Below are 25065 nucleotides of genomic sequence, written 5' to 3' on the forward strand. Positions count from 1 at the left end.
TTTCACAGTGACCCTTATTCTCACCCCCCCCAGAGAACACTATTTTCCTATACTTATAACAAAGCTCCCTCTCTTTTTTCCCCTTCTTCCCTTTCTCTTATCCATATTTAAATCTTTATATATACATTACTTTATGTTTTTACATATTTTTGTATATTTTCTTGCCAGTCTTCCTTCTTGTCACTCCTCCTCCTCTCTTCTCCTGTCCTGCAAATGTTCAGCAAATTCTTGGCCTTTCTTTGGGTCCGAGAACAGTCCATTTCATTCCCCAAGAAAGAATACTTTGAGTACCGCTGGATGTCTTAATATAAAGTTATACCCTTTCTTCCAGGAGATTGTTTCTGCCGTGTTAAATTCCTTCCTCTTCTTTAAAAGTCGGAAGCTTATGTCCGGGTAAAAAAATATTTTTTGTCCCTTCTATTCCAACGGCTTATTGTCTTGTCTAACCCTTCTTTCTTGCCTGCTCCAGTATGTTTGCTCTTGTCGTATGTCTTACAAATTTTACCAATATGGATCTCGGTTTATGATGTGGTGGCGGTTCCGGTACTAGCGCTCTATGCGCCCTTTCGATTTCTATTTCTTCATGTGAGTCTGTTATTCCCAGCACCTTCAGGATCCATCCTTTTATAAATTCCTTCATATCTGACCCTTCTTTGCCTTCTTTCAGGCCCACTATTTTTATGTTGTTTCGCCTATTGTAGTTTTCCAATACGTCAATTTTTTGTGACAATAAATCTTGAGTCTCCTTAATTTTTTTCCGTCTCTTCCAACTTCCCTCTTAAATCATTTATCTCCATTTCTACAGCAGCTTCTTGTTCCTCCACATTTTTTACTCTTTTCCCTATTTCAGTCATGACCAACTCTAAGCTTTCCATTGTGTCTTCAGCTCTTTTCATTTTTCTTTTGATTGAACTAAATTCTAACAATAGCCATTCTTTTAATGACCTCCTTTGTTCTTCGAAAAAGGCTTTATCTAAACTTTGTCCTATTTTATCTTCTTCTTTCCTTTGAAATTCTTGGTCTTCTTCCTCCTCTTCTTCTGTGTCTGTATCTATGTCTGTGTCATCTTCTTCTCTGTATCTGTGCATCTTCATCCTTCTCTGGTGAGCTGCTTCTGTATCCTTGTTGGGCCTCCTGCTGCTGGGCCGACCCACTGCTGGGCCCCCTACTGCATGTCGTCCCCCAGCCGGTCGCCCCATTGCTGCTCATTCTCTTCCCACCCTTTGTTCTCTTTCTCACCATTCTTCTTTTCTTCTTTCTTCATTACTTCCCCCAGCCGAACGCCCCGATACTGGGCGTCTCTCAGCTGGTCGCTCTGCAGCTGTCCGCTCCTCAGCTGAGTCCCCCTCCTGTCGGCGTTGACCTTCTCCCTTACTTGCGCACTATGCAGTTGCGCACCTCTTCTTGGCTCTGAGAGCCATTTTTGGAGTCCGCCGGTCGGGAGGACACCGCTCCTCTGGGGACTCACCAACACCAGAGATCGGCTGCTCCTCTCCACGGTGGCTCTCTGCTCCGACGTGCAGGTAAGGCCTTCTTCTTTCTTCTCCAGTGATTTTTCTTCTTCCCTTTTCTCTGTTATTCTTATTTTTTCTCTTTTGGATGGCATCTACTGTCTCTTCTCTGTAACTTTATCTTTCTCTTCCTGTATTTTATGTTTATTGAGCTGTTTTTTCACACTTTTTTTTCTCTGGAGAGGGCTGTTTCCACCCGACCAGCCACTACTCCATCACGTGACTCCCCGACCACATTGATCCTTAAGAACAAGAAGTCTCTTCCTAGTTACACTACTGCTCAACATGCTTTTGGAATCTTTTTGGATTCTCCTTCACCTTAACTGCCAAGGATATCCCATGTCCCTTTATGGCCTTTCTATTTTCTTTCTTAGTTCCACTCCTATACCCCTTATACTTTGCAAGGGGCTGTCATGCATGCAATTTGATTCTATCTCCTCCCTGAGAGGGCCTCAATATCCCTCCTCTCTCAGGTTTCTCTCATCCTGCTGGTCTTGCCCAAAATTCTAACAGAAACACGCTGGCCCCAAACTCTCTCTCTTTCTCTCTTCAAAGCCTCTGACTTTCCAGACATCTTTGCAAACAGCCTTTTCCAATCAACTTTTGCAAGTTCCTGTCCAGTGGCATCTATATTAATCTTGCCCCATTTAGAACTTCAACATATGGTCCAGTCTTATCTTTCTCCATAAATCTTTGAAAATTAACAGAATTACAGTCACATGTGTCAAAGTACTGATGCAGTAGCTCCATACCCAGGTTCATTTCCATAGGGCCAGTTGACAGAAAATCAATCTACAATTGACAATCCTCCACTGCACATCAACATGTCGATGAAGGGCTCAAGCCCAAATTATTGGTTATAGCTTTGCAATATAAAAGTATACCCTTTGACCTGCTGAGTTTCTCCAACATTCTACTTTTAGATCCTTCACTCTGCAGTGGAGAGAGTAGAGAGCACCAAGTTCCTTGGAGTCCACCCAAGTCGTGACCTATTGTCGACACACAACCTCTCCTCCCTTGTCAGGAAGGTGGAACAGTGACTACGCTTCCTGAGAAGACTGAAGCAGGCCAGGCTACTGGACAAGAGAGCATCACAGTTGCTGCAGAGAAATGGATCAGAGGTCAATCGACAGGACCATAAGAGTGGCAGAGAGTTTCCCTCTCCCCCATCAGTATGAACTCCTGGGATGGTTGTCTGAAGAGGTCACGGTGGACCCCTTGCACTCTTTCAGCTGTCGGGGAAGAGATCCAGGAGGATCCGAGCCAGGACCACCAGGCTGAGGAACAGCTGCTTCCCACAGGCAGTGAGAAGGCTGAAGGAACCTCATGTTCATGAAACCACGTTGATTTGTAAGATCTGTCCTGCCCATGTATTATTACTTGTCTGGCTGTGGGTCTGCAGGCTTTGCACCGAGGACCAGAGAAGGCTGTACATTCAGGGGACTCCTTCTTGCTGCCCTCCACTCTTCCCCAAATGCTGCCCCATCGAGTCACCCAGCCCCACAGCAGATAGGAGCAGTCACAAGTTCAACAGGTTGCCACCGTAGTGGAAGGAAGAACGAATGGTAAAGAAAGTCCGCAGGTCCCCTATGAAGAAGCCCGACCTTTCGGCTGTGAGACCCTTCCTCAAGGTACCTGCTCAAAAGGGCACGTCCGCCGCCCGGGCTCCTGCCACAGCGCCCGCCCCCGACGGCGGGTGCCGCCAACGTGACCGCGCCCGGCGGCGCGGGCGGGCGCGCGCGTGACGTGCGGCCAGTTGCACTCAGGTGAGGTGCGGCTCCCGGGGAGAGGAGTTTGCCCGGCGAGGAGCGGAGCGGGGAGGGTGAAGCTCCTGGTCCTGCCTCCTCTCTCTCCCGCGGCCATCGGGTCTTGTTGGCCGGAGGTCGATCAGGGGCGCGGAGTGGAGGGAAACCTGCCGGGCGGAGAGAGGGGAGCCAAGGATCCGGGAGGAAGGAAAAGCCCCCCCACCCCCCCCGGCCGGGACACAGCGGGGACCATGGCGGAGCAGGAGAGCCTGGAGTTCGGCAAAGCGGACTTTGTCCTGATGGACACGATCAACGTGACTGAGTTCATGGCGAACCTCAAGCTGAGGTAGGGGACCCGCCGGAGCAGCAAAGCCGGGGGGGGGGGGGGGGGGGGGGTGGGGGGTCGCGCTGTTGGCGGCACCGGGGTCTGGGGCAAGGGTTAGGTCCCTATCCCAGACAGACCCGAAACGTCGGCTCTGCATTTTCACCTCCAGCCTCGTCGCCCCTCCTCGACTCCGCACTGACGCGGTTTCTGGGACTGACATGAAGGTCGCTTTCGGTTTCCAGAATCATACAGTCGGACTTTGATCCACTCCACTGGTGCTGCTCTAATGAGGGGTGGGTGCCCTCTTTCTCCCCAGTCTTTCTCCCCACCGACCTCATCAAGTAACACCCCCCCCCCAAAAAAAAAAGAAACTTTATCTCAAACACAACTCCGAAAATCGTGGCGAATTGCCGAAACCAGACCATTCTGGTTTTCCGAATCATTCAGTCCGTGCTCTGTCTGGCTGAGTGTCTGCGGGCTCAGTCCCGAGTCCACGGTGCTGAACCCAACCGGACATAACACTCACATCGATCCCGTACCCCTGAAAATTGCTCTCTCCTAAACAGTCCTTGAGTTATCATAATATTTTTAATGGTGAATTGCAAATTTTAAACTCCAAGGCTCAGTTTTAATAATGATGGAAGGGTGAGTGAAGCAAATGCATGTCTGAAATTAAACCCTTTTCGGGCCACCGAGTGGGACTAAATCATGACCAGTTGGGACAACCTAATTGGTTGATCAAATTATCATTCACAGAAGTTCTGGGCTACAAGTTGAGATGATGGTTTCAGCTTGGGTTAAAATGCTTAAACGTTGAACAATGGAAGATACCAGTAATTCAGTAGGTGCTGCAAGGTGTGATACAATTGGTCCTTCTTTTGAAGGACCGCCTTTGACTTGTATTTTTCTTTGCAGAACTGCTTATCATTTCTGCCATAAAAGTTTGATGAAACGTGTCGTTTTGTAAGGTGGGTTAAGGAGAAGCTATTTGCCGTGTATCTGTAAGCTTCATTACAGATGTGTACCAAGGCGACAGGATGAACCTCAAGTGCGCAGCGTAGTTGTGGAGAATGCAGATAAAACTGCTGAAGGTCCCCTTCACTTTCTGTTCATCAACAAAAGTCTGCTGCAGAATTGGGTGTGTCTGTAGTCTCCGTTTGGGAGATAAATTGGAAACCACAGGGTTGACAGAAGTTCTCTGATGGTGTAGGCTTGGCGGGATCATTAATCTTGTCTGTTACAGTCCAGGTCTGATGTTTTGATATTGTTTATCAAGGAAAACCTAATTAGTCCTCCAAGAAGCTCATTTGGGATTGGTTGCATGATCTTTCAAGCTAGATCATTTTGAGGGACAATGGATCGTTTTCTCCTTTTAGTTTTGTCAAACATTTAAACACTGATCAATCATTTTTCCAGCTAAATCTTTTGCAGTCTTGAGAGCAAATAATTAGGGTGGTTTTACTAACAGGTCATGTGCCAGGCTGTGAAAAACTTTGTTTTAGTGCTCAAAGCAGGAAAACCAATTTATCAGTGATGGGATCGAAGCCAAAACAAATGAACAGTGCGGAATTGAATTCAGCAATTGCTTACAATTTATGTTGGAGTAGTGAGACTAAGCGAGGCCAACAGGCCTTGACTCATTGCAAATTTACAAATGGAAAGGAAGAACAAAGATGACCTCTCTCTTGATGTACAATAGAGAACACCAAACAAGAAAGCACCTTGATCGTGGCATTGGCATTTGGTTAAAGACAAGGGAGAACAAAATGTGGTTTTATGTTCCACCTGTTTTTAAAAAAATACTTTCATGAATTGTTTAAGAATATTTTTCATTCTTGGCTTGAGGTTTTGATGGTGAACAGATAATTTTAGCTGCACTTGATTATATTATTGCCTATCTTTCATACATATTTAACCACTGATTATCACAGCCTTCCTATAATGTGGTGATTGAGGTATGACCAATATTTTATAATGTTGGAACATAATCTCCCGGCTTTTCCTCTCATGTCCTGATTTAAAGAAGACTAGAAAGGCCTATGCTTTCTTAATCGTGTTCCCTACCTACACCGACACCTTCATGGTCTTGGGCCTTTTGAAGATAGTTCACCAACTGATATCTGCTAATTTACTTCCATAAAATTGTAGCCAACAGTGCTAATCCCCTATGTGAATTTTGTAGACTGTTATCTAAACTTCAGTAATGTGGGGTGGAGTTGTGATTTTTAACTGGTGATAAATGTCAAAACTTGATTCTGTGTAACGTGCAACTATCAGGAATGCCGTGACCAACTGTTCCTTTAAATAAGCTTTTTGTAAAGTGCAAAAATATTTAAAGCTTTTCATGGGATATAAAGTAAACTTCACAGTAGCAATTTCACTTGATCGCTCCATTCAAGAGAGTTGAAACTAATGCTAAAGTTCAGTTGTGAGAGAGTGCAATGCAGTTAGATTTGTAATGTTTAGAAGAATGTCAAAGTAAAAGTTATTAATCTGAGGTTTGCCCAAGATTTAAAGGACTATGATCTTTAGAAAGTTAAAATCATTCTTGATTGAGCTTCGCAACAAAAAGGTTTGGTTGGTTAAGTTGGTCATTACCATACATGTTCACGTGTGCATGTGCACGCAGGTAAAGGAGTAAGAATTCTATGTCGAATACAGTTTTAGGGAGAGTGAGATATAGTAGCAAGCAGTACTTTTATATTGCACCTCTCATAATACTGATTTACAATAAATGTGCAGTGGGGCAAGGTTTAAACTAATTTGGCAGGGGTATGGGAACCTGAGTGATAGGGAAAAGGGTAGGGAAGATAAAGAAATGGCCAGGAAAAGTAAAATAGGAAAAATAACGTTGGGAGGAGAAAGTAAAAAAAATCAGATGGTGCAGTGAGTTTTCGGGTCAATGATAGTGTAAAGAAAAATAGTGGGCAGAAAAATCAAAAGAAAAGGTTACAGAAGTCGCTAGATATGAAAAGGACAAAGAGCATCAAGGCACTTTATCTGAATGCCCACAGTATTAGAAATAAGGTTAGTGAACTGGAGGCGCAAATTGGTACCCATGCCTATGATTGGGTCGCCATCACGGAAACATGGCTACAAGGTGACCCTAAATGGGAATTAAACTTTCAAGGGTATCAGGTGGTGCAAAGAGATCGACAGGATGGTAAGGGAGGTGGAGTTGCACTCTTAATCAAAGAGGAGATCCAGGCAATAGTGAGGGATGATAGAAGATCTAAAGAGCATAATGTTGAGTCCATTTGGGTTGAGATAAAGAATAACAAAGGGAAAAAAATATTGGTGGGTGTTATCTATTGCCCACCAAATAACAATAGTTTAGTGGCACAGGAAATAAATAGAGAGATAAGTGAGGCATGTAATGATGATACTGCAGTCGTCATGGGGGACTTTAACTTCCACATAGATTGGGAAAATCAAGTTCATTGTGGGAGTCTGGAAGAGGACTTCATAGAATGCATCCGCGATAGCTTTCTTGAGCAGCATGTTAAGGAACCCACAAGAGAAAATGCTCTCCTGGATCTCGTGTTGTGCAATGAGATAGGTCGAGTAAATGATGTAGAGTCAGAGAGCATCTGGGAAATAGCGATCATAGTAGGATTGAATTTCTCATTCAGATGGAAGGGGAAATAGTTAGATCTAAAACTAATATATTATGCTTAAACAGGGGTGACTACCATAGGATGAGGGAGGAATTGGGCAGAATGGACTGGGAGCACAGACTAATTGATGAAACAGTTGAGGAACAGTGGAAGATTTTCAAAGAAATATTTTGTAATGCTCAACAAAAATATATTCCGGTCAGGAAAAAGGACAGCAAGGGAAGGAAAAATCAACTGTGGTTAACAAAGGAAATAAAGGAGAGTATAAAATTGAAGGCACAGGTGTACAAAGCTGCAAAGAGCAGTGGGAAACTGGAAGATTGGGAAAACTTTAAGAGACAAAGCGGGTAATAAGAAATGGGAAAAAGGATTATGAAAGTAAATTGGCACAAAATATAAAAACAGAAAGCAAAAAATTTTATAAATATATAAAACAGAAGAGGGTGGCCAGAGTTAACATAGGATCCTTGGAGGATGAGAAAGGAAAACTGGTAGCAAAACATGAGGAAATAGCCGAGGCATTGAACAAATATTTTGTGTCAGTCTTCTCGGTGGAAGACACGTCCAGCATGCCCAAGTGTGGAGTTAAGAATGCGAATGTTGGGGAGGGTCTTGATAAAATAGTTGTTACAAAGGAAGTAGTGATGGAAAAACTAATGGGACTAAAGCCAGACAAATCACCTGGTCCTGATGATATGCATCCAAGGTTCTGAAGGAAATGGCAGAAGTTATGGTTGATGCATTGGTGGTCATAGACCAAAATTCCTTGGATTCTGGGCAGGTCCCGGCAGACTGGAAGACAGCAAATGTCACGCCACTTTTTAAGAAGGGATGTAGGCAGAAGACTGGAAATTATCGGCCAATTAGCTTGAAGTCTGTAGTTGGAAAAATGCTTGAAGCCGTCATTAAAGATGAAATAGTGAAACTTTTGGAACGTGAGGGTTCAATCAGGCAGACGCAGCATGGTTTTAGAAAGGGAAGATCTTGTTTGACAAACTTGTTAGGATTCATTGAGGATATAATGGGTGTGGTGGATAGAGGGGAATAGGTTGATATTGTGTATTTGGATTTCCAGAAAGCGTTTGATAAGGTGCCGCACAATAGACTTCTCAGTAAGTTACAGGAAAGTGGAGTCCGGGGAAGTCTATTGGCCTGGATTGAAAATTGGTTGTCTGACAGGAGGCAGAGAGTTGGGATAAATGGGAGTTTTTCAGGTTGGCAGAGAGTGGTAAGTGGGGTGCCGCAGGGGTCAGTGTTAGGCCACAACTGTTCATCATTTACATTGATGACTTGGAGGAGGGGACAAAATGTGGTGTAGCCAAGTTTGCGGATGACACCAAATTTAGTAGAAGAGCAAATTGTAATGAGGATGTGGAGAGTCTGCAGAGGGATAGAGTTAAGCTGGATGAGTGGGCAAAGGTCTGGCAGATGGAGTACAATGCTAGTAAGTGTGAGGTTATCCACTTTGGCAAGAAAAATAAAAGAGCTGAATATTATTTAAAGGGTGAAAAACTACAGCATGCTGTTGTGCAGAGGGACTTGGGAGGGCTTGTGCATGAATCGCAAAAAGTTAGGTTGCAGGTGCAGCAGGTTATTAAGAAGGCAAATGGAATGTTGGCCTTCATCGCTAGAGGAATTGAATTCAGGAGTAGGAAGGTCATGTTCCAACTGTATAAGGTACTGGTGAGACCGCACCTGGAGTACTGTGTCTAGTTCTGGTCTCCATATTTGAGGAAGGATATACTGGCTTTGGAGACGGTCCAGAGGAGGTTTACTAGGTTGATCCCTGGGATGAAGGGGTTGACTTATGATGAAAGATTAAATCATCTAGGATTGTATTCGCTTGAGTTCAGAAGAATGAGAGGAGATCTTATAGAAACACATAGGATTATGAAGGGTATGGATAGGATAGATGTAGGAAGGTTTTTTGAGCTGGCCGGGGAAACTAAAATGAGAGGACACAGTCTCAAGATTCAGGGGAGTAGATTTAGGATAGAAATGAGGAAAAATAGTTTTTCCCAGAGAGTAGTGAATGTTTGGAATTCTCTAACCAGGGAAGTGGTTGAGGCTGCCTCATTAAACCTATTTAAAATTAGGTTAGATAAATTTTTACATGATAGAGGAATTAGGGGATATGGGGAGAAGGCAGGTAGGTGGAGTTGGGTCACAAATTAGATCTGCCATGATCTTATTGAATGGCGGAGCAGGCTCGATGGGCCATTTTTGGCCGACTCCTGTTCCTACTTCCTATGTTCTTGTTGAAATCTGGGAAGTATAAAAGCCATATTAAACACCTCCATCAAGATTCCACCTAATCAAGATACAGTGATCTGTGTAATTCTTTAGTAAATTTTGAAAGTTAAATGCTGATAGGGATAGTCTTGAAAAAAGGGTCCCAACCCAAAGTATTGACTGGCCATTTCTCTTAGTGGATGCTGCCTGAAGTTTTCCCTCCAGTTTCCCATTTATCTGCAACCTAGGTTTCATTCTCAAGTATTATTTGGGGTAAAGCAATAAATGTACAGTGAACTCCCCTAACATCTGGCACTCAGTCCACTGATAAAAATGTTGAGGAAATAAATGCATATAAAAAAATTAAATAAAGTTTTAAATACAATTTTAAATAGACATTTAAAATTGTAAATGTTCTCCAAAGCAGACATTCAGCCAGTGGAGTGCCCCAGTTGTGCCCTGCCCACAGCAGCTGTTTAAACAAAGTTTCAATAAAGTTGTGTTTGAATCAGGATGAAAAGTCAGTCGATGCCACTCGCCATTTGGATAACTTTCTCAAAGTTTCTCTCTGTCCCTGCCTAGTAAAAGTATTTACTTTTATTATGTTGGTAAAGCTTTAATCTGTAAACTTGGGGGAAGGTTCATTATGATTGCGACATGGTTAGTGTAGCAGCTAGCGCAAGGCTGTCAGAGCACCAGCAACCAGGGTTTGAATTTAAAGGAAGGTGTGCCGTGGGTCTGACCAGGATACTTGCTTTGAGGTGAATTGGGAATTCAGTGTGAGGGGAGGGGGTTAATTATGACGCAGAATGGATAATGGGGATTTTACTGTATTTGTAAATTTTTGGTAATGCTGCACTGATGGTTTTTTTTGGAACTTGTCCTTATCCGGGAAGAGACATATAAGGCAATTGAACAACTGAAAAGTGGCAAAGCAGCAGGTATGGATGGAATCCCCCCCCACCCCCAGAGGTCTGGAAGGCTGGCGGCAAAGCTCTGTATACCAAACTGCATGAGTTTTTCATGCTCTGCTGGGACTGAGGAAAGCTGCCTCAGGACCTTCGTGATGCCATCATCGTCACCCTATACAAAAACAAAGGCAAGAAATCAGACTGCTCAAACTACAGGGGAATCACGCTGCTCTCCATTGCAGGCAAAATCTTCACTAGGATTCTCCTTAATAGACTAATACCTAGTGTTGCCGAAAATGACCTCCCAGAATCACAGTGTGGCTTTCGCGCAAACAGAGGAACTACTGACATGGTCTTTGCCCTCAGACAGCTCCAAGAAAAGTGCAGAGAACAAAACAAAGGACTCTACATCACCTTTGTTGATCTCACCAAAGCCTTTGACACCGTGAGCAGGAAAGAGCTTTGGCAAATGCTAGAGCTCCTTGGATGCCCCCCTAAATTCCTCAACATGGTTATCCAACTGCATGAAAACCAACAAGGTCAGGTCAGATACAGCAATGAGCTCTCCGAACCCTTCTCCATTGACAACGGCATGAAGCAAGGCTGCGTCCTCGCACCAACCCTCTTTACTATCTTCTTCAGCATGATGCTGAAACAAGCCAATAAAGACCTCAACAATGAAGACTGTGTTTACATCCGGTACCGTGTTCTATGGCGAGCTCTCCGCTGGCCACCGAGACAGAGGTGCACCAAAGAAGAGGTACAAGGACTGCTTAAAGAAATCTCTTGGTGCCTGCCACATTGACCACTGCCAGTGGGCCGATATCGCCTCCAACCATGCATCTTGGCACCTCACAGTTCGGCGGGCAGCAACCTCCTTTGAAGACCGCAGAGCCCACCTCACTGACAAAAGGCAAAGGAGGAAAAACCCAACAACCAACCAATTTTCCCTTGCAACCGCTGCAACCGTGCCTGCCTGTCCCGCATCGGATTTGTCAGTCACCAACGAGCCTGCAGCAGACGTGGACATACCCCTCCATAAATCTTCATCCGCTAAGTCAAGCCAAAGAAAAGAATGATGCCTTGACAGAATGTGCAAGGTCAGTGGAGGAAAAGCATATTTGGGAATTATGATGGAGGAAACTGGCATGTAAGCAAACCCTTCCCTGGCTCAGGTCACACTGAATTCGTAAGGAAATAAAGGATAACCGATGTTTCAGGCCTGAGCCCTTCGTCAGGAATGAAGGCCAGGCCTGAAATGTTGGTTCCCTTTTAGTTCCCGTGGATGCAGCATGACCTGCTGAATTTCTCTGGCACATTTGCGTACTGCATTCAACCGCAGAATCTGCAGACTTTCTTCTTTAACTTGGCTGTCCAGGGTGCTTGACAGTACCAGTCAGACTTGCCACCATCAGAGGAATCGGCAAACTGAAAGAAAAAACCTAGAGTCGTACAACACAGAAATGAGTCTGACCTTCTGGATACATGCCAGCCTTTTTATGCTAATTTCATTTCCCAGCACTTGACCCATGGATAGAGGCACTCGGGCTTTTCCTATGGAATGGGGTCATTTCCATTGTAAGGTAAAAGCTTTGCAAGTGAAGTGATAGAATACTCAGAAAACCAACTTAATTCATTAATGCACATCCATGTAGAAATCTGAAACTAGAAGACTGTGTATTTAAACAGTGTTGCAAAGCTAATGGCATGGAATTGCTGTAGACCTCCCATGAGTTTTTGTCATTAGAGAAATGAAGGTGGTTAGACACTCTTCCACTAAATTAAAATCAAACACATGCATGTCAGCTTCTGTTTATGAAAGCTTGAGTAAAGACTGCTTGTCTTTGCATAAATCTTTGAGGATTACGGAAAGTGGCAAATAGAACACAAGTGTACACGATTAAAGGTTCTTCCCTTACAGCAAATGTGATTCTTGATGAGTTGAATTGGGATCTTTTTAGAATGCTGTACTTGGAATTTGACCATTTAAGTATTGAGTCGGTAACTTCTTAAAATTGATTAAATCAATTAACTACATGCTAAAGCACAAAGTCTGACAAGTGTCTTGTTTGATAATTATATGATAAAGCAGGATTATTTGTGGTCATGTTTGTATTGACATTAAGTTACTGGAAAAATATTTGTTATAAAAATAAATTCTTTCTTTGTTTGATAAATTGTAAAAGAAAATATTTTAGAATGTTATGAAACTCCAAGAAATTGGACGACCATGTTGGTTAAGCTAAACTCTGAAAGAATATGGAAGCTATAATCAATATTATATTCTTGGCCATTTGCAAAATTTAGTTGATAAATTGTCTAATCATGTATTATAAACAATCACCAATGCTGCATGGTGAATAGAAATAAATATCCTGATCTTTCATCCAAGAGGACCAAGATGTGTCTTCAACAACAACTTGATAAAAATGAAGGCGATCTAATTGAAGTTACGCACATCTGGCAGGACTGGAGAGATTGGAGGTGGAGAGGATCATTCTCCTGGCTGTGGTTTTCTGCACTGATGAATGATCTCAAGTTACAGGGCAAGAGAGTTGGGTTTGAGATGAGACATTTCAAATTTAGTTTTATTCTCTCTCTAAAAGGGAGTTCTCAAATGTATTCTGTGCATGAACAATCAAGAAGGTTACAAGATGGTGTGAATGTTGATTTGTTGTGGGATCCAAACTCTGGTTTAGTTACTGCTGTTCAAAGGATGTTTTGTTAATAACTCTCTATTTGTTTATGCTGGCAGTTGCATAAAACAAGCCCACAGATGCGACACTACACTATCTTTTGTGAGAAGAAATGCTTTCTGGAAATATCCTTGAATGAGTTTGTTATCATTTAAAAATTATCTTTGGCTTTACTCTTGATTCAACACAGTAGAGTAGCGAGTAAAGCCAGGCTCAGTCCTAACCTGTGATGAATGTATGGAGTTTGCTCAGCCCTCCTGTGAAATGTGTGGATTTGCTCCCACATCAAAAAGTATGCAAGAAAAATAGAATGTCATGGGTCTGAGGCAGAAAAGATTGTTGAGTACTTTATATAGGGCGGCACAATGTCCTGGACTGAAAGTCTGTACTGTGCTCCTATGTTCTCAATGCGAGTTTGTAGGTTAGTTGCCCAGTGTGAGTTGCCCACAGTCTGAGATTATAGTCATTATGGTAGAATGTGAAGGGAGTTGATGAAAATGTAAGGAGAATCAAATAGGGTTAGTACAGTGTAAAGTAAAACATGAAAGTCTGCAGACATTGTGGTTGAAGTAAAAGCCCAATGCTGGAGAAACTCAGCAGGTCAAACAATGTACTTCATCTAGCAATGATAAAGATACATAACTCATGTTTTGGGCTCGAGTTCAGTAGTTCTCAACCTTTCTACTCTCATACCACTTAGCAGATCCCTTACTGAGCAGATGCCATAGGTGCTGTGTGGTTGTAAGGGATTTCTTAAAGTGCTGAGTGAGTGGGGGAAAAGAAGATTGAAAACTAGTGAGTTAGTATGAAATGTGTACTTCATTATTGGCATGGAATCAATAGGCTGAATGGCCTGTTTCTCCTCTGTTTGACCCAGAGTCATTTGATGCTTTTTTTTTTGCAGGACTCATCAGTAGAAGTTGTTTCTTTCTAATTGAGGTTTGAAGCCATATAATTAGCTTAATGCCTAAACATATTGTCATTTAATCTACTATACTCAAATGAATATGTCAAATCTCTTCAACTAACTTTTAATTGCTCTTAATCCTAATTAGAAATCCAACAGATACTTTTATGCATTTGTAATTGCGAGGATCTCTGCAATATACATCATGATAAATTTATAATGTTAATTGGAATTCCTAGACCAATGAGCACATCTTTTTTTTTAAACTTTGTTCCAAGTCTGAGGTCAGTTGCATAGTGCTGTTTATGGTTCACAGTGTCTCGGGATGCCCGGCATGAGCTCATCGGAAGACCACAGTTGGTATGAATTGGAAACTACGTCTCCTCCTCACCGACTATAATACAGGGGCACCCCAAGGATGCATGCTTAGCCCACTGCTCTACTTATTATACACCCATGACTCTGTGGCCTGGGACAATTCCAATGCTATTTACAAATTTGCCAGCAGAATTACAAACGGAATGAGGAAGTGTACAGGAGGGAGATAGAGCAGCTCGATGAGTGGTGTCACACCAACAACCTTGCGCTCAATGTTAGCCAAACCAAGGAGATGATTGTGGAGTTCAGAAGGAAGTCGGGGAACTTGACCCAGTCCTCATCAAGGGCTCAGTAGTGGAGAGGGTCAAGTTCTTCAAATTCCTGGTGTCAACATCTCCGAGGATCGGTCCTGGATCCTCCGTGTGGATGCAATCACAATGAAGGCTCGCCAGTGGCTATACTTTTGAGGTGTTTGAGGAGAATGGCTGGTTGCATCACTCTCTATGAAATCTTAGGACGAGATAAAACTTCAGAGGGTTATTAACTCGGCCTGTGACATCACAGGCACCAGACTTCACTCGATTGAGGACATCTACATGAGGCGGTGCCTTATAAAATCAGCTTCTATCCTCAAAGACCCCCACCACCCAGGCCATGCCCTCCTTACTCTGCTAACGTCGGGGGGAAAAAAGGTACAGGTGCCTGAAGATGAGTACTTAGCTGCATAAGGACGGCTTCTTCCCTGCTGCTGTCAGATTCCTGAATAATCAATGAACCAAAGACACTGCCTTACCTTTCCTGCACTATTATTTTAATTTTTAATTTATTTACTGTTGTAAGATGGTTATAATCTGAATCTTTGCCCTATGACGCTGCCACAAAACATCAAATTTTATGACTTGTTCATGACCATCTGATTCTGACCTGCTCGATATGCTGTGTCTCTTCCACTTGGAACACCACTCAACGTGTCATCAATGTTAAGATCAGATATCACAGCTAGAAATGTAAACAAATGTAAAAATTGACCAACGTACCTTGAAAGGTTCAAGACTGAAAAGTTGGTTCTGTATCTTTATCACGGATCTCTGACCTGCTGAGTTTCTCCAGAATTGTTTTCACTTCAACCACATTGTCTGCAGACTTTTGTTTTACTATAATCTTTTGTATTGGTTTTTCTAGGAAATACAGTACAATGAAGAAAATGGAACTTCATTAATATATATTAATATAAAACTTCAAACAGTATAGACTTGATTACTTCCCCCCCCCCTCCCCCACCACCATAATGGGTGCAAATGAAAATAAATCAAAAGTATTATTTTTTTTAAAAAAAACACCGAACCTCCTCTAATTAAAAAAAAAAAATCTGAGCAGCTAATCCCTGAGGGTTACATTTATTTTGTAGTTTTTGGTTCCTACCATAAATCAAAAAAAAACTAAGGTAAGACTAGATCTCATCTGGGAGAGTAAATATTAGATACATTAGATACATTACCATCATCTGAAAATAAGTCATAAAAGATCGCCATATATCTTCAAATTTCACCGATGAATCAAATAAATGCTGTGACATGATATCTAATTTTTTTTCTAAATGTAAACAAGACACAATAGGAGAAAACCATTGAAACACTGTTGGAGATCTATACTCTTTCCATTTGAATAGGATAGCTCTTCTAGCCAACAATGTAGAAAAGGCCAACCTGTTGAACAGGTACAGAAAAACAGGATCAATAACCCTGGAAAGAGCAGTTGGATTGAGTCGTAGCTCCACCTGGAGTATAGTTGAAAAGCTATAAAAAATTTCTTTACAATAGTTTTGTAAGGATGAACAAGACCATAACGTATGTCAGTGTAGCATTTGCAGCTGTCACAAATACAGTTAAAAAATACTAGCCAATTTATCTTTGGACACGTGAACACGATGCGCCACTTTGAATCGGATTGATGAATATCGGGCACATGTAGAAAAGGTATTTACCAGTTTACTATAATCGGAATTGAGTTGGTTTGCAAGGATAATAAAATGGAAGAAATTAATTAAGTGCAAAGAAGAGGTTGGCAAGAAGTACAAGCCTGATGTATCGTGACACCAGACAACTGCTGTTTAGTTTGAGATTGGCTGCCTTCACTAGAAAGCATTGTTGCTAGCAGTCTGATCTGAAAACTTTCAATAACAGGTCGTACATACAGACACACATCTCCTCTCAGCAATAGCATGCTACAGTGAAAGTTACTTTAAACTTGACACCACTTTGGTGGAATAAAGCACATTGTTTAATGTTGTTCTTATAAAATGACATCCCTTGGGTTAATATTGCCATATGTTTTTTAGCTTGGGGTTTCCAACACGAGTGCAACCTCAGTAATTATTTTTATATTATCAAATAGAAAATTCTGTGTTCACTGACTTGGTGCAGGATATGATCCAGCATTATTTGTTTTTTGCTACACATCTTGTGATGTTATAATGCATTTTGACCTAAATTAATTTATGGATATTTTACAATTTCTTCACATGATTAACTCTAAAATAGATTCACGTTGATACTGAATATGGACAGGTCTGCTTAATGTGGTTTTTTTTAAAATGATCATGCAAGACTTCACACTTGGAAGGCTAAGGAAAGGAGTGGAAGGAGTTCAAAGTTATTAAAAATGAAATACCAGCGGTGCAGTGTTGGCTTTGAAATGTTTCCAGCACAAACAGGAGCTATGAACATAAAAGCTAGTTTGACATGGAAATGAAGTATAATTCGGTCACTTCTGTGCGGAGCAAACAATCCTACTTTATCCAATCTTGTAGTTATCGTTTCCTTGTCCTGGCAACATTGCACATGGCACAAAGAAGACTTGTGACAATGTACTTGCACCTCTCCTGTATATAGATTAGCATTATTGTAGAACTCAAGTACCTGTCTAACTTTTTAGCATAACCGTCTGTTTGTGTATCCTGTGTCATGGCTAAAAATGAAAACCATTCAATGTCTTTTCATATTCTAATTGATGTTGTACTACTTTTAAAAATCTGTGGATGTACATGTTCCTCCAAACTTCTCAATGTTTCCATATTTTTGTGTAGTTTCTTTTGTCTTATTGCACCTCTCAAATGTTCCATTTGCTGCTTTTATTCTCAACTGACTGGGTTAGCAATATATTGTTAGATTAAATATAGGAGGCAAAGATGGGGGTACGACTAGGGTTGCAGCAGCCACTCCGGACCCTAGGACTGCTGTAACTAGCAAGCAGGCAGGCAGTGCACAAACCGGGATTCGATGGGAGTTTTACTGTCTCGTTTAATATATTTTACAGCAATTTGTAGATTCCGAGATGCTGTGCAGTGTAGGCCAAGGTGAATTAGTGCTTTGTAAATGACGTGGACTTTTTATCCCCTCCGTAAATCTTCGTCCGCGAAGCCAAGCCAAAGAATTGACTTTAAACAACCACTTTATTTTCTCTAATCTAAATACACAAATGCAGATATCAGATTTACTGAATCAAATTTCTGTGTTGAAGGAAATTGTGCAGTTTGGGGTGGGGGAGGAGGAGGAGAAGAGAAGAAATGAAAACTTTGCCCCAATTATGGTTTATATACACTACATGTATTTGAAATATTATAGCATAGATGATGTGGCTAAACCATCCTGCTCAGCCCTGGTTCACATCAATGGAAATAGCATATAACCACTTACAGCACAGAACAGGCCAGTTCGGCCCTACTAGTCCATGCCGTAACAAATCCCCACCCTCCTAGTCCCACTGACCAGCACCCGGTCCATACCCCTCCAGTCCTCTCCTCTCCATGGAACTATCCAGTCTTTCCTTAAATGTAACCCATGATCCCGCCTCGACCACGTCTGTCGGAAGCTCATTCCACATCCCCACCACCTTTCCATCTACTCTATATAATGAAATCAACTTGTAAATGCCAAAGAAATCTTCGTTTACTGCTCTTCTCAGGTTAAATGTGGTTCAGTGTGGTAAATCAGAGTTTCATTGCCCACCAAACGAGGTCAATACATCATTGTCAAACGGTCGCATCTCAAACCGTGCACAGAACTCGAAGTGTAATGTGACAGGAGCTTCATACTACCAAAGTGTTACTTTTATCCCCTTGCTTTTCCAGCTAAAAAATGCTGAATTTCTTTTATATATAAAAAAAATCCTGCACTGGTCCAAGACGTTTCAATGAACTTCCTTAAAGGTTTAATACCTTCTATGCACTGCTTGATGAGAAAAACTGTGTGACACAAAAGAATGCCTGATCTCCTCCTAAAGTACAGACACCCTGCATAGCTGCAGGTGAAATGAGGAGGATCCTATCCAGGGTGAAACCATGCCACACAGCAGGGCCAGATAACGTAACTGCTCAGGTGCTGAAGGACTTTGCGACCCCCACATAACGGACATCTTCAACGTCATCCTATAGCAGTCCATTATCCCCTCTGGATTCAAGGCATCTATCATCATCCAGGTGCTTGAGACATTTATTTGTCCTAAGAAATGTGTTCCTGGTTGTAATGAACATTTAAACATCTGGTTTTTCACCGTTTTTAAAATACATTCATTACTTTTTTGCTCCAAACTAGCTTTTTACATAACTTGCAATTAATTTACCATTGTTCACTTAATCTAAAGTAATCTATTTGTGCTTTCCACCTAAAAACACAAAAATGCTGGAGAAACTCAGCAGGTCATGCAGCCTCCAAAGGAGGTAAAGATATTGAACCAATATTTCAAGCCTGAGCCCTCGTATCCTGGTGAAATTTGATGTTGATCTCCAATTTGCTCATTCAGTGAGTATAAGGGCACTTTATCTGAAACCCCATAACATTCTAAACAAGATGAGCTTTTGGGCCCAAATCAGTGCACATTACAGAAATATGGTTGCAGAGCAAAAATTACTGGGAATTTGTATTCTGGGTTATCGGGCAATTCGGAAGGATAGGCACGAAGGTAAATGAACTGGGATAGTGCTCTTAATTAACTGTCGGATTGGGATGATGGTGAGAGGTGATGTAGACCCAGAGGAGTCATTGGTGGGAATCGCTCATAGGCTGCTGTGGTGATATGTTTCCTCCATTGTATGTAGTTATTGTTGACCGCTGTATATATGGAGCTGGCCCGCCCACTGATGACTCGTACCCTATGACTCCTCCCCTGTGGAGGAGCCACCTCCCCCTTCCCTCCATTCCGATACGTAGGTCCGGGCCAGCAAGGTTCTTCTGTATATTCAAGCCTATCGTTCCCTCAGCCGAGTCTTGGTGGTTACTGATAGTGTGCCCTTTAGCTGCCAAACGATATTTGTAGGTGTTATAGGTACTTAAGCAAATAACTAACACATACAAGAATGAACCAGCAGTTGTTGAGGTTTTGACTTTCAGATTGATTTGCCAAATGAAGTTGGTGAGGCAGCCTTGAGGTGGAGTTCGTAGAATGCATCCATGATAGTTTTTTTTTGAATGTTACAAAACCTACAATTGAGCCTGCTCTCTTTGATCTAGTCCTGTGTGATGAGATGGGTAAAAATTAGTGATTTCATAGTTGGGGGATTCTCTTGGGATGAGTGATCACAGTATGTTTGAATTTTAAAGGATGAAAATGCAAGGCCTGTGTCATATGTCTAAACAAAGGAAGAAACAATGGGATGAGGGAGGATTGGGCTAACATAGGCTGTGTGGTGAGGCATTTGAGGAACACTGGAGGACTTTTGAAGATGTCTCAGGGCTCAACCAACATATTCCTGCTTCAAAACAAGGGAAGGGTGGGAATAACCAGTCAGGTGTGACTACGAAAAAGAATAGAAGGGATCAAATTAAAAGTTAATGCATACAAAGTAGCCAAGACTATTGGGGAAACAAGAAGATAGGGAAATCTTTAAAAGGCAACAAAAAAGCACAATTGGCCGAGCAGTTAATACATTGATCGGGACCAGGGTTTGATTCCTGCACTGTCTGTAAGGGATCTATACCTTCTCGCCATGTCTGCTTGGGTTTTCCATGGGGGCTTCAGTTTCCTCCCACCAGTGTTCAAAACTTGCTGGGGGTTGTAGGTTAATTGGAAGGCACTGGCTTGTAGGCTGTTACTGTGCTGTATGCCTTAAATAAAAGCAATAAAGGAAGGAAGGATAGATTATGAAAGAAAAGTGGGACAGAATCGTAAATCAGATAAGTTTGTATGAAATATAAAGTGGAAAATGGTGGTTAAAGATAGTTCCCTTAGAATATGAAAAAAAAAAGGAAATTAACAGTGAGTAATATGGAAATGAACAACACAGCTAATGTGCCAAAGATTGATGGCACGTTAATCTTTGGTTAGGGTTAGGGTTAGGTAATGATCTTAATACTTCACCTATCAGAAAAGAGGTAGTTCTGGGAGGGCCTGTACTATGTTGTAATGTTCTATTAAAACTCTTAGTGTAAAGATGGGTTAATGTGGTAACTTATCAGAATTCATTTGTATCTGAGCAGGATCCAGTGTATTGGAACTTAGCAACTGTAACCTCAGGGCCGTGTGCTCAGTCTGCTACTGTTCATGACTGCTGCCAGATTCATTTCAAACAGAATCATCGAGTTTGTAGATGACACAGCAATGAAGAATTTACTTTCAGAGAGGAGGTTGGAAAGTTGTAAAATGGTATGGAATCAACATCCTGAGTCTCAACTTGGACGAGACAAAGGAGATGATTGTGGTCTTCAGAAGGATAAAGGACAACCACTCTCCATTACACATCGATGGCTCCATTGTAGAGAACTGCACAGGGTATTGTTGTGGCCCTACGTGGAGCACTGTTTTACTTTGCCATAGGTGAGGTGCTGGAGGATTTGTGGGTGGGTCATATATTTCCTATTTTTTAAAAAAAAGACTCCAAAAGTAATCCAGGAAATGATAGATCAGTGAGCCTGATGTCCGTAGTAGGTAACTTATTGGAAGGTGTTCTGAAAGATCGGATAACAGTTTTTGGATAGCCAGGGACAGATTCGGAATAGTCAACATTGCTTTGTACATAGTAGGTCACGTTTAACCAATCTTGTGGAGTTTTTCAAGGAGGTTATCAGAAAAGGCTGTGAATTTTGTCTACATGGACTTTAGGAAGGCCTTTAACAAGGTCCCACATGGGAGGTTAGTCAGGAAGGTTCAGATGCTTGATATTCAAGGTTAGGTCATAAAGTGGATTTGACATTAGCTAAATGGGTGCAGCCAGAGACTGGTAGTGGATCATTGGTTCTCAGAACTGGAGGCCTGTGACTAGTGACATCTGCCTATTTTTTCCTATTCCTGACAAAGGGCCCAGGCCAGAAACACTGGTTACCCCTTATTTCCTTTGGGTTGCTGTGTGACCTGAGTTTCTCCAGCACATTGGTATATTCCCCTTGATCCCAGCATCTGCAGATTTTATTGCATAACACAATAAACCTGGAAAGTTGTGATTGTTCCTGGCTCTGCCGCTTTGTCTGACAGCTCCTTCCATGTACCATTATCCTCTGTGTACAAAAACATTGATGCCACCTCCTGCACTTGAGTAGAATTTGTCAATTTCATCACCTTCACTTGGAGCTACTCTTAAAATTCATTTGGAACATGTCTGACACCATACAGAGAAGTATTCGTACAAGTCCTTGCCCATTTCCTTCTATTCTTGAACGTCTGTGTTGGAGCCACTTTCAGGTGGAATAGCTGGGAGAATGTGGCTCCGGAGCCGGCTGTGGGGGTGTGCGAAGCGACATTCAGGTGGCAGCCCTGAAGGCGCTGTTCTGGCACCTGAAAGGTCCGCAGCGGGGAGAGACGCCGCGGAGCAGACGCCGCGGAGCAAACGCCAGCTCCTGTCGACTGTGGCTGTCGTCCCGCCCGCTCTCAGGTGGCTAGGGGAAGCACTCGGAAGCGGAGAATACATTTACCTGAGGAGGGTTGGGTAAGTACTCCTCAGATCAAGGTTCTCTGCTTTCAAGTGGCCTCCCAACAGCTGCATTCGGGTATTTTGGCGGCTTTACGTTTGGGGTATTCTGGCCACCTGAAAGTGGCTTCTGTTGCACCAATCACTGCTCCAATGGCTTAAAAGGACTGCACGATTACAAAACACTTTATTTTGCACAAGATTCATGGAAAATGAACATGACTATAAATGAATATTTATTGTGTTTTTCAATTAAGTTTACTATTAGTGCTCTTTTCCAAATACCTATTTGGCTCAGCAAGTAAAAATTCTTCTTTTCTTTGGCTTGGCTTCGCGGACGAAGATTTATGGAGGGGGTAAAAAGTCCACGTCAGCTGCAGGCTTGTTTGTGACTGACAAGTCCGATGCGGGACAGGCAGACACGATTGCAGCGGTTGCAAGGGAAAATTGGTTGGTTGGGGTTGGGTGTTGGGTTTTTCCTCCTTTGCCTTTTGTCAGTGAGGTGGGCTCTGCGGTCTTCTTCAAAGGAGGTTGCTGCCCGCCAAACTGTGAGGCGCCAAGATGCACGGTTTGAGGCGTTATCAGCCCACTGGCGGTGGTCAATGTGGCAGGCACCAAGAGATTTCTTTAGGCAGTCCTTGTACCTTTTCTTTGGTGCACCTCTGTCACGGTGGCCAGTGGAGAGCTCGCCATATAACACGATCTTGGGAAGGCGATGGTCCTCCATTCTGGAGACGTGACCCATCCAGCGCAGCTGGATCTTCAGCAGCGTGGACTCGATGCTGTCGACCTCTGCCATCTCGAGTACTTCGACGTTAGGGGTGTAAGCGCTCCAATGGATGTTGAGGATGGAGCGGAGACAACGCTGGTGGAAGCGTTCTAGGAGCCGTAGGTGGTGCCGGTAGAGGACCCATGATTCGGAGCCGAACAGGAGTGTGGGTATGACAACGGCTCTGTATACGCTTATCTTTGTGAGGTTTTTCAGTTGGTTGTTTTTCCAGACTCTTTTGTGTAGTCTTCCAAAGGCGCTATTTGCCTTGGCGAGTCTGTTGTCTATCTCATTGTCGATCCTTGCATCTGATGAAATGGTGCAGCCGAGATAGGTAAACTGGTTGACCGTTTTGAGTTTTGTGTGCCCGATGGAGATGTGGGGGGGCTGGTAGTCATGGTGGGGAGCTGGCTGATGGAGGACCTCAGTTTTCTTCAGGCTGACTTCCAGGCCAAACATTTTGGCAGTTTCCGCAAAGCAGGACGTCAAGCGCTGAAGAGCTGGCTCTGAATGGGCAACTAAAGCGGCATCATCTGCAAAGAGTAGTTCACGGACAAGTTTCCACATTGCACAATTTGCATGACAAAAAAATTATTGATCCTGAAGGATACTTGCTCTCTCCTGAGTTGTTTTTATGCTCTTAATATGCTGAGAGAATTGTCCAGGAATAATCTTTGCTTTCTGCTTGTGAAATTTTCTGTACCCATCTTGCCTTCCTAATTTCCTCATATGTACTCCCTCATCCATTATACTCTTCATCTCATTTCCCAGCCACTAATCCACTTGGTTTTACTATAAAGCCTTGTAGTATTTAATTTAGCTGTTGTGACAAAAACAAATTTGCTTTTTTTTAAAAAGTAAAAGTGGAAATGCTTTGAAGCTGCAAACTGAGCAATATAAATTTATTTTTCTTTCTAGGAGGGGAGAATGTTTTGGAAAAGGACTGGAGTGGAGAAAAACTCCAGTGAAATGATCATTGTTCATCCCATGGCCCACAACACCATGGCTATTGGGTTGTGAAGGGTGAATGTAGCTTGTGATGGAATTGTTGGAAGGCATATTCTAGAAGAAGGAATGTATAATCATTTTTGATCATTGTATTTGTAAAAGTGTTGATTTGAGGGAAGGTTATTGTGCCTGCCTGTCCCGCATCGGACTTGTCAGTCACTAACGAGCCTGCAGCAGACGTGGACGTTACCCCTCCATAAATCTTCGTCCGCGAAGCCAAGCCGAAGAAAAGAAAGATTGTGAATGGTATGGCTATTTGCCTTCAGACGGGAAATAGGAAGTATTGCTAACACATGCTGGGGAATGCAAATTGTAGACTAGAGATTTTGCTCAGGGTGGAGACTCTCTCCAGTTAATGAGTGGATGTTGATGTTTGTGGGCTTAATGACATAGTTTAGTGGTGTATACAATGTTCCTTTATACTCCCACTGTTCCACATTCCTGGGATGTTTGGGATAATTGTCAGCATTCCGTCAACTTGCCACGACCTGGGCATTTATGGCAAAGATGGATTAAATCGTGTTTTTAAATTTTGCTTGTTAAATATAGAACATTTTTCTTTTGCATGTTCATTGTGTGTCTTGACAAGCAAACAATATCATAAAGATCAGAAACCACTCGCTAATTGGAATGTATCTACTTTTTGGCACTCTATTTCAAAGCAGTCTCTTACTCTTGCGACTCAAGTTGCCAAAATAATCACAGTCCAAATATTTTGTTTTCCTGTAGAGAAATTGAAAGCAAAGACCAAATAGCAACCATATGGCCTCCTTTCCAGTGCAGTCTTCAAACTGCCTCTCATTGCTGATCTTGGACAGCTGTAAACTAACATGCATAAATCGTACATTTAAAAAAAAATCCTTTGACAGAATGGGATGTTGTCTTGTTTTGAAGACCTTTTTAATCTAGTTCTGATATTGCAGCAGCATTGACTTGGTCTCTGTTGTATAATTTATACAAGAATAAGTGGACTCAGCTGTGAAATTGGGAACTTTCTCCCTTGAGCAGGCAAAGGGAGGTTTGACTGAGGTGTTCAGTCTTTTGATCATTTGCTGGGAATTGTTTCTAATCAGTAACAAAAGTTTATAGATTTGGGAAAATTAACAAAAGGATCAGAGAGAAGATGTGA

The 25065-nt window shown here is 42.4% G+C and overlaps 1 protein-coding gene across 8 annotated transcripts in view; it reads left to right on the top strand.

Annotated features, from left to right (window-relative positions):
• Window positions 1-3262: 3262 nt before the first annotated feature.
• LOC138746709 (unconventional myosin-Id-like) overlaps window positions 3263-25065 on the top strand; it is a 303031-nt gene continuing 281228 nt past the window's right edge. For 7 of the 8 annotated variants that reach the window (XR_011347053.1, XR_011347055.1, XM_069905030.1 and 4 more), the window contains exon 1: window positions 3411-3602. Coding sequence is in view for 6 of the 8 variants with exons in the window: in XM_069905030.1 (XP_069761131.1) it covers window positions 3508-3602 (95 nt within the window). In the remaining 2 variants the exon portion in view is untranslated. Of the gene's footprint in view, window positions 3603-25065 lie in introns of all 8 variants that reach the window. The other variant, XM_069905032.1, reaches the window with a different exon arrangement.

The sequence above is a fragment of the Narcine bancroftii genome, chromosome 12 (assembly GCF_036971445.1).
Source record: "Narcine bancroftii isolate sNarBan1 chromosome 12, sNarBan1.hap1, whole genome shotgun sequence".
NCBI classification, from domain to species: Eukaryota; Metazoa; Chordata; class Chondrichthyes; order Torpediniformes; family Narcinidae; genus Narcine; species Narcine bancroftii.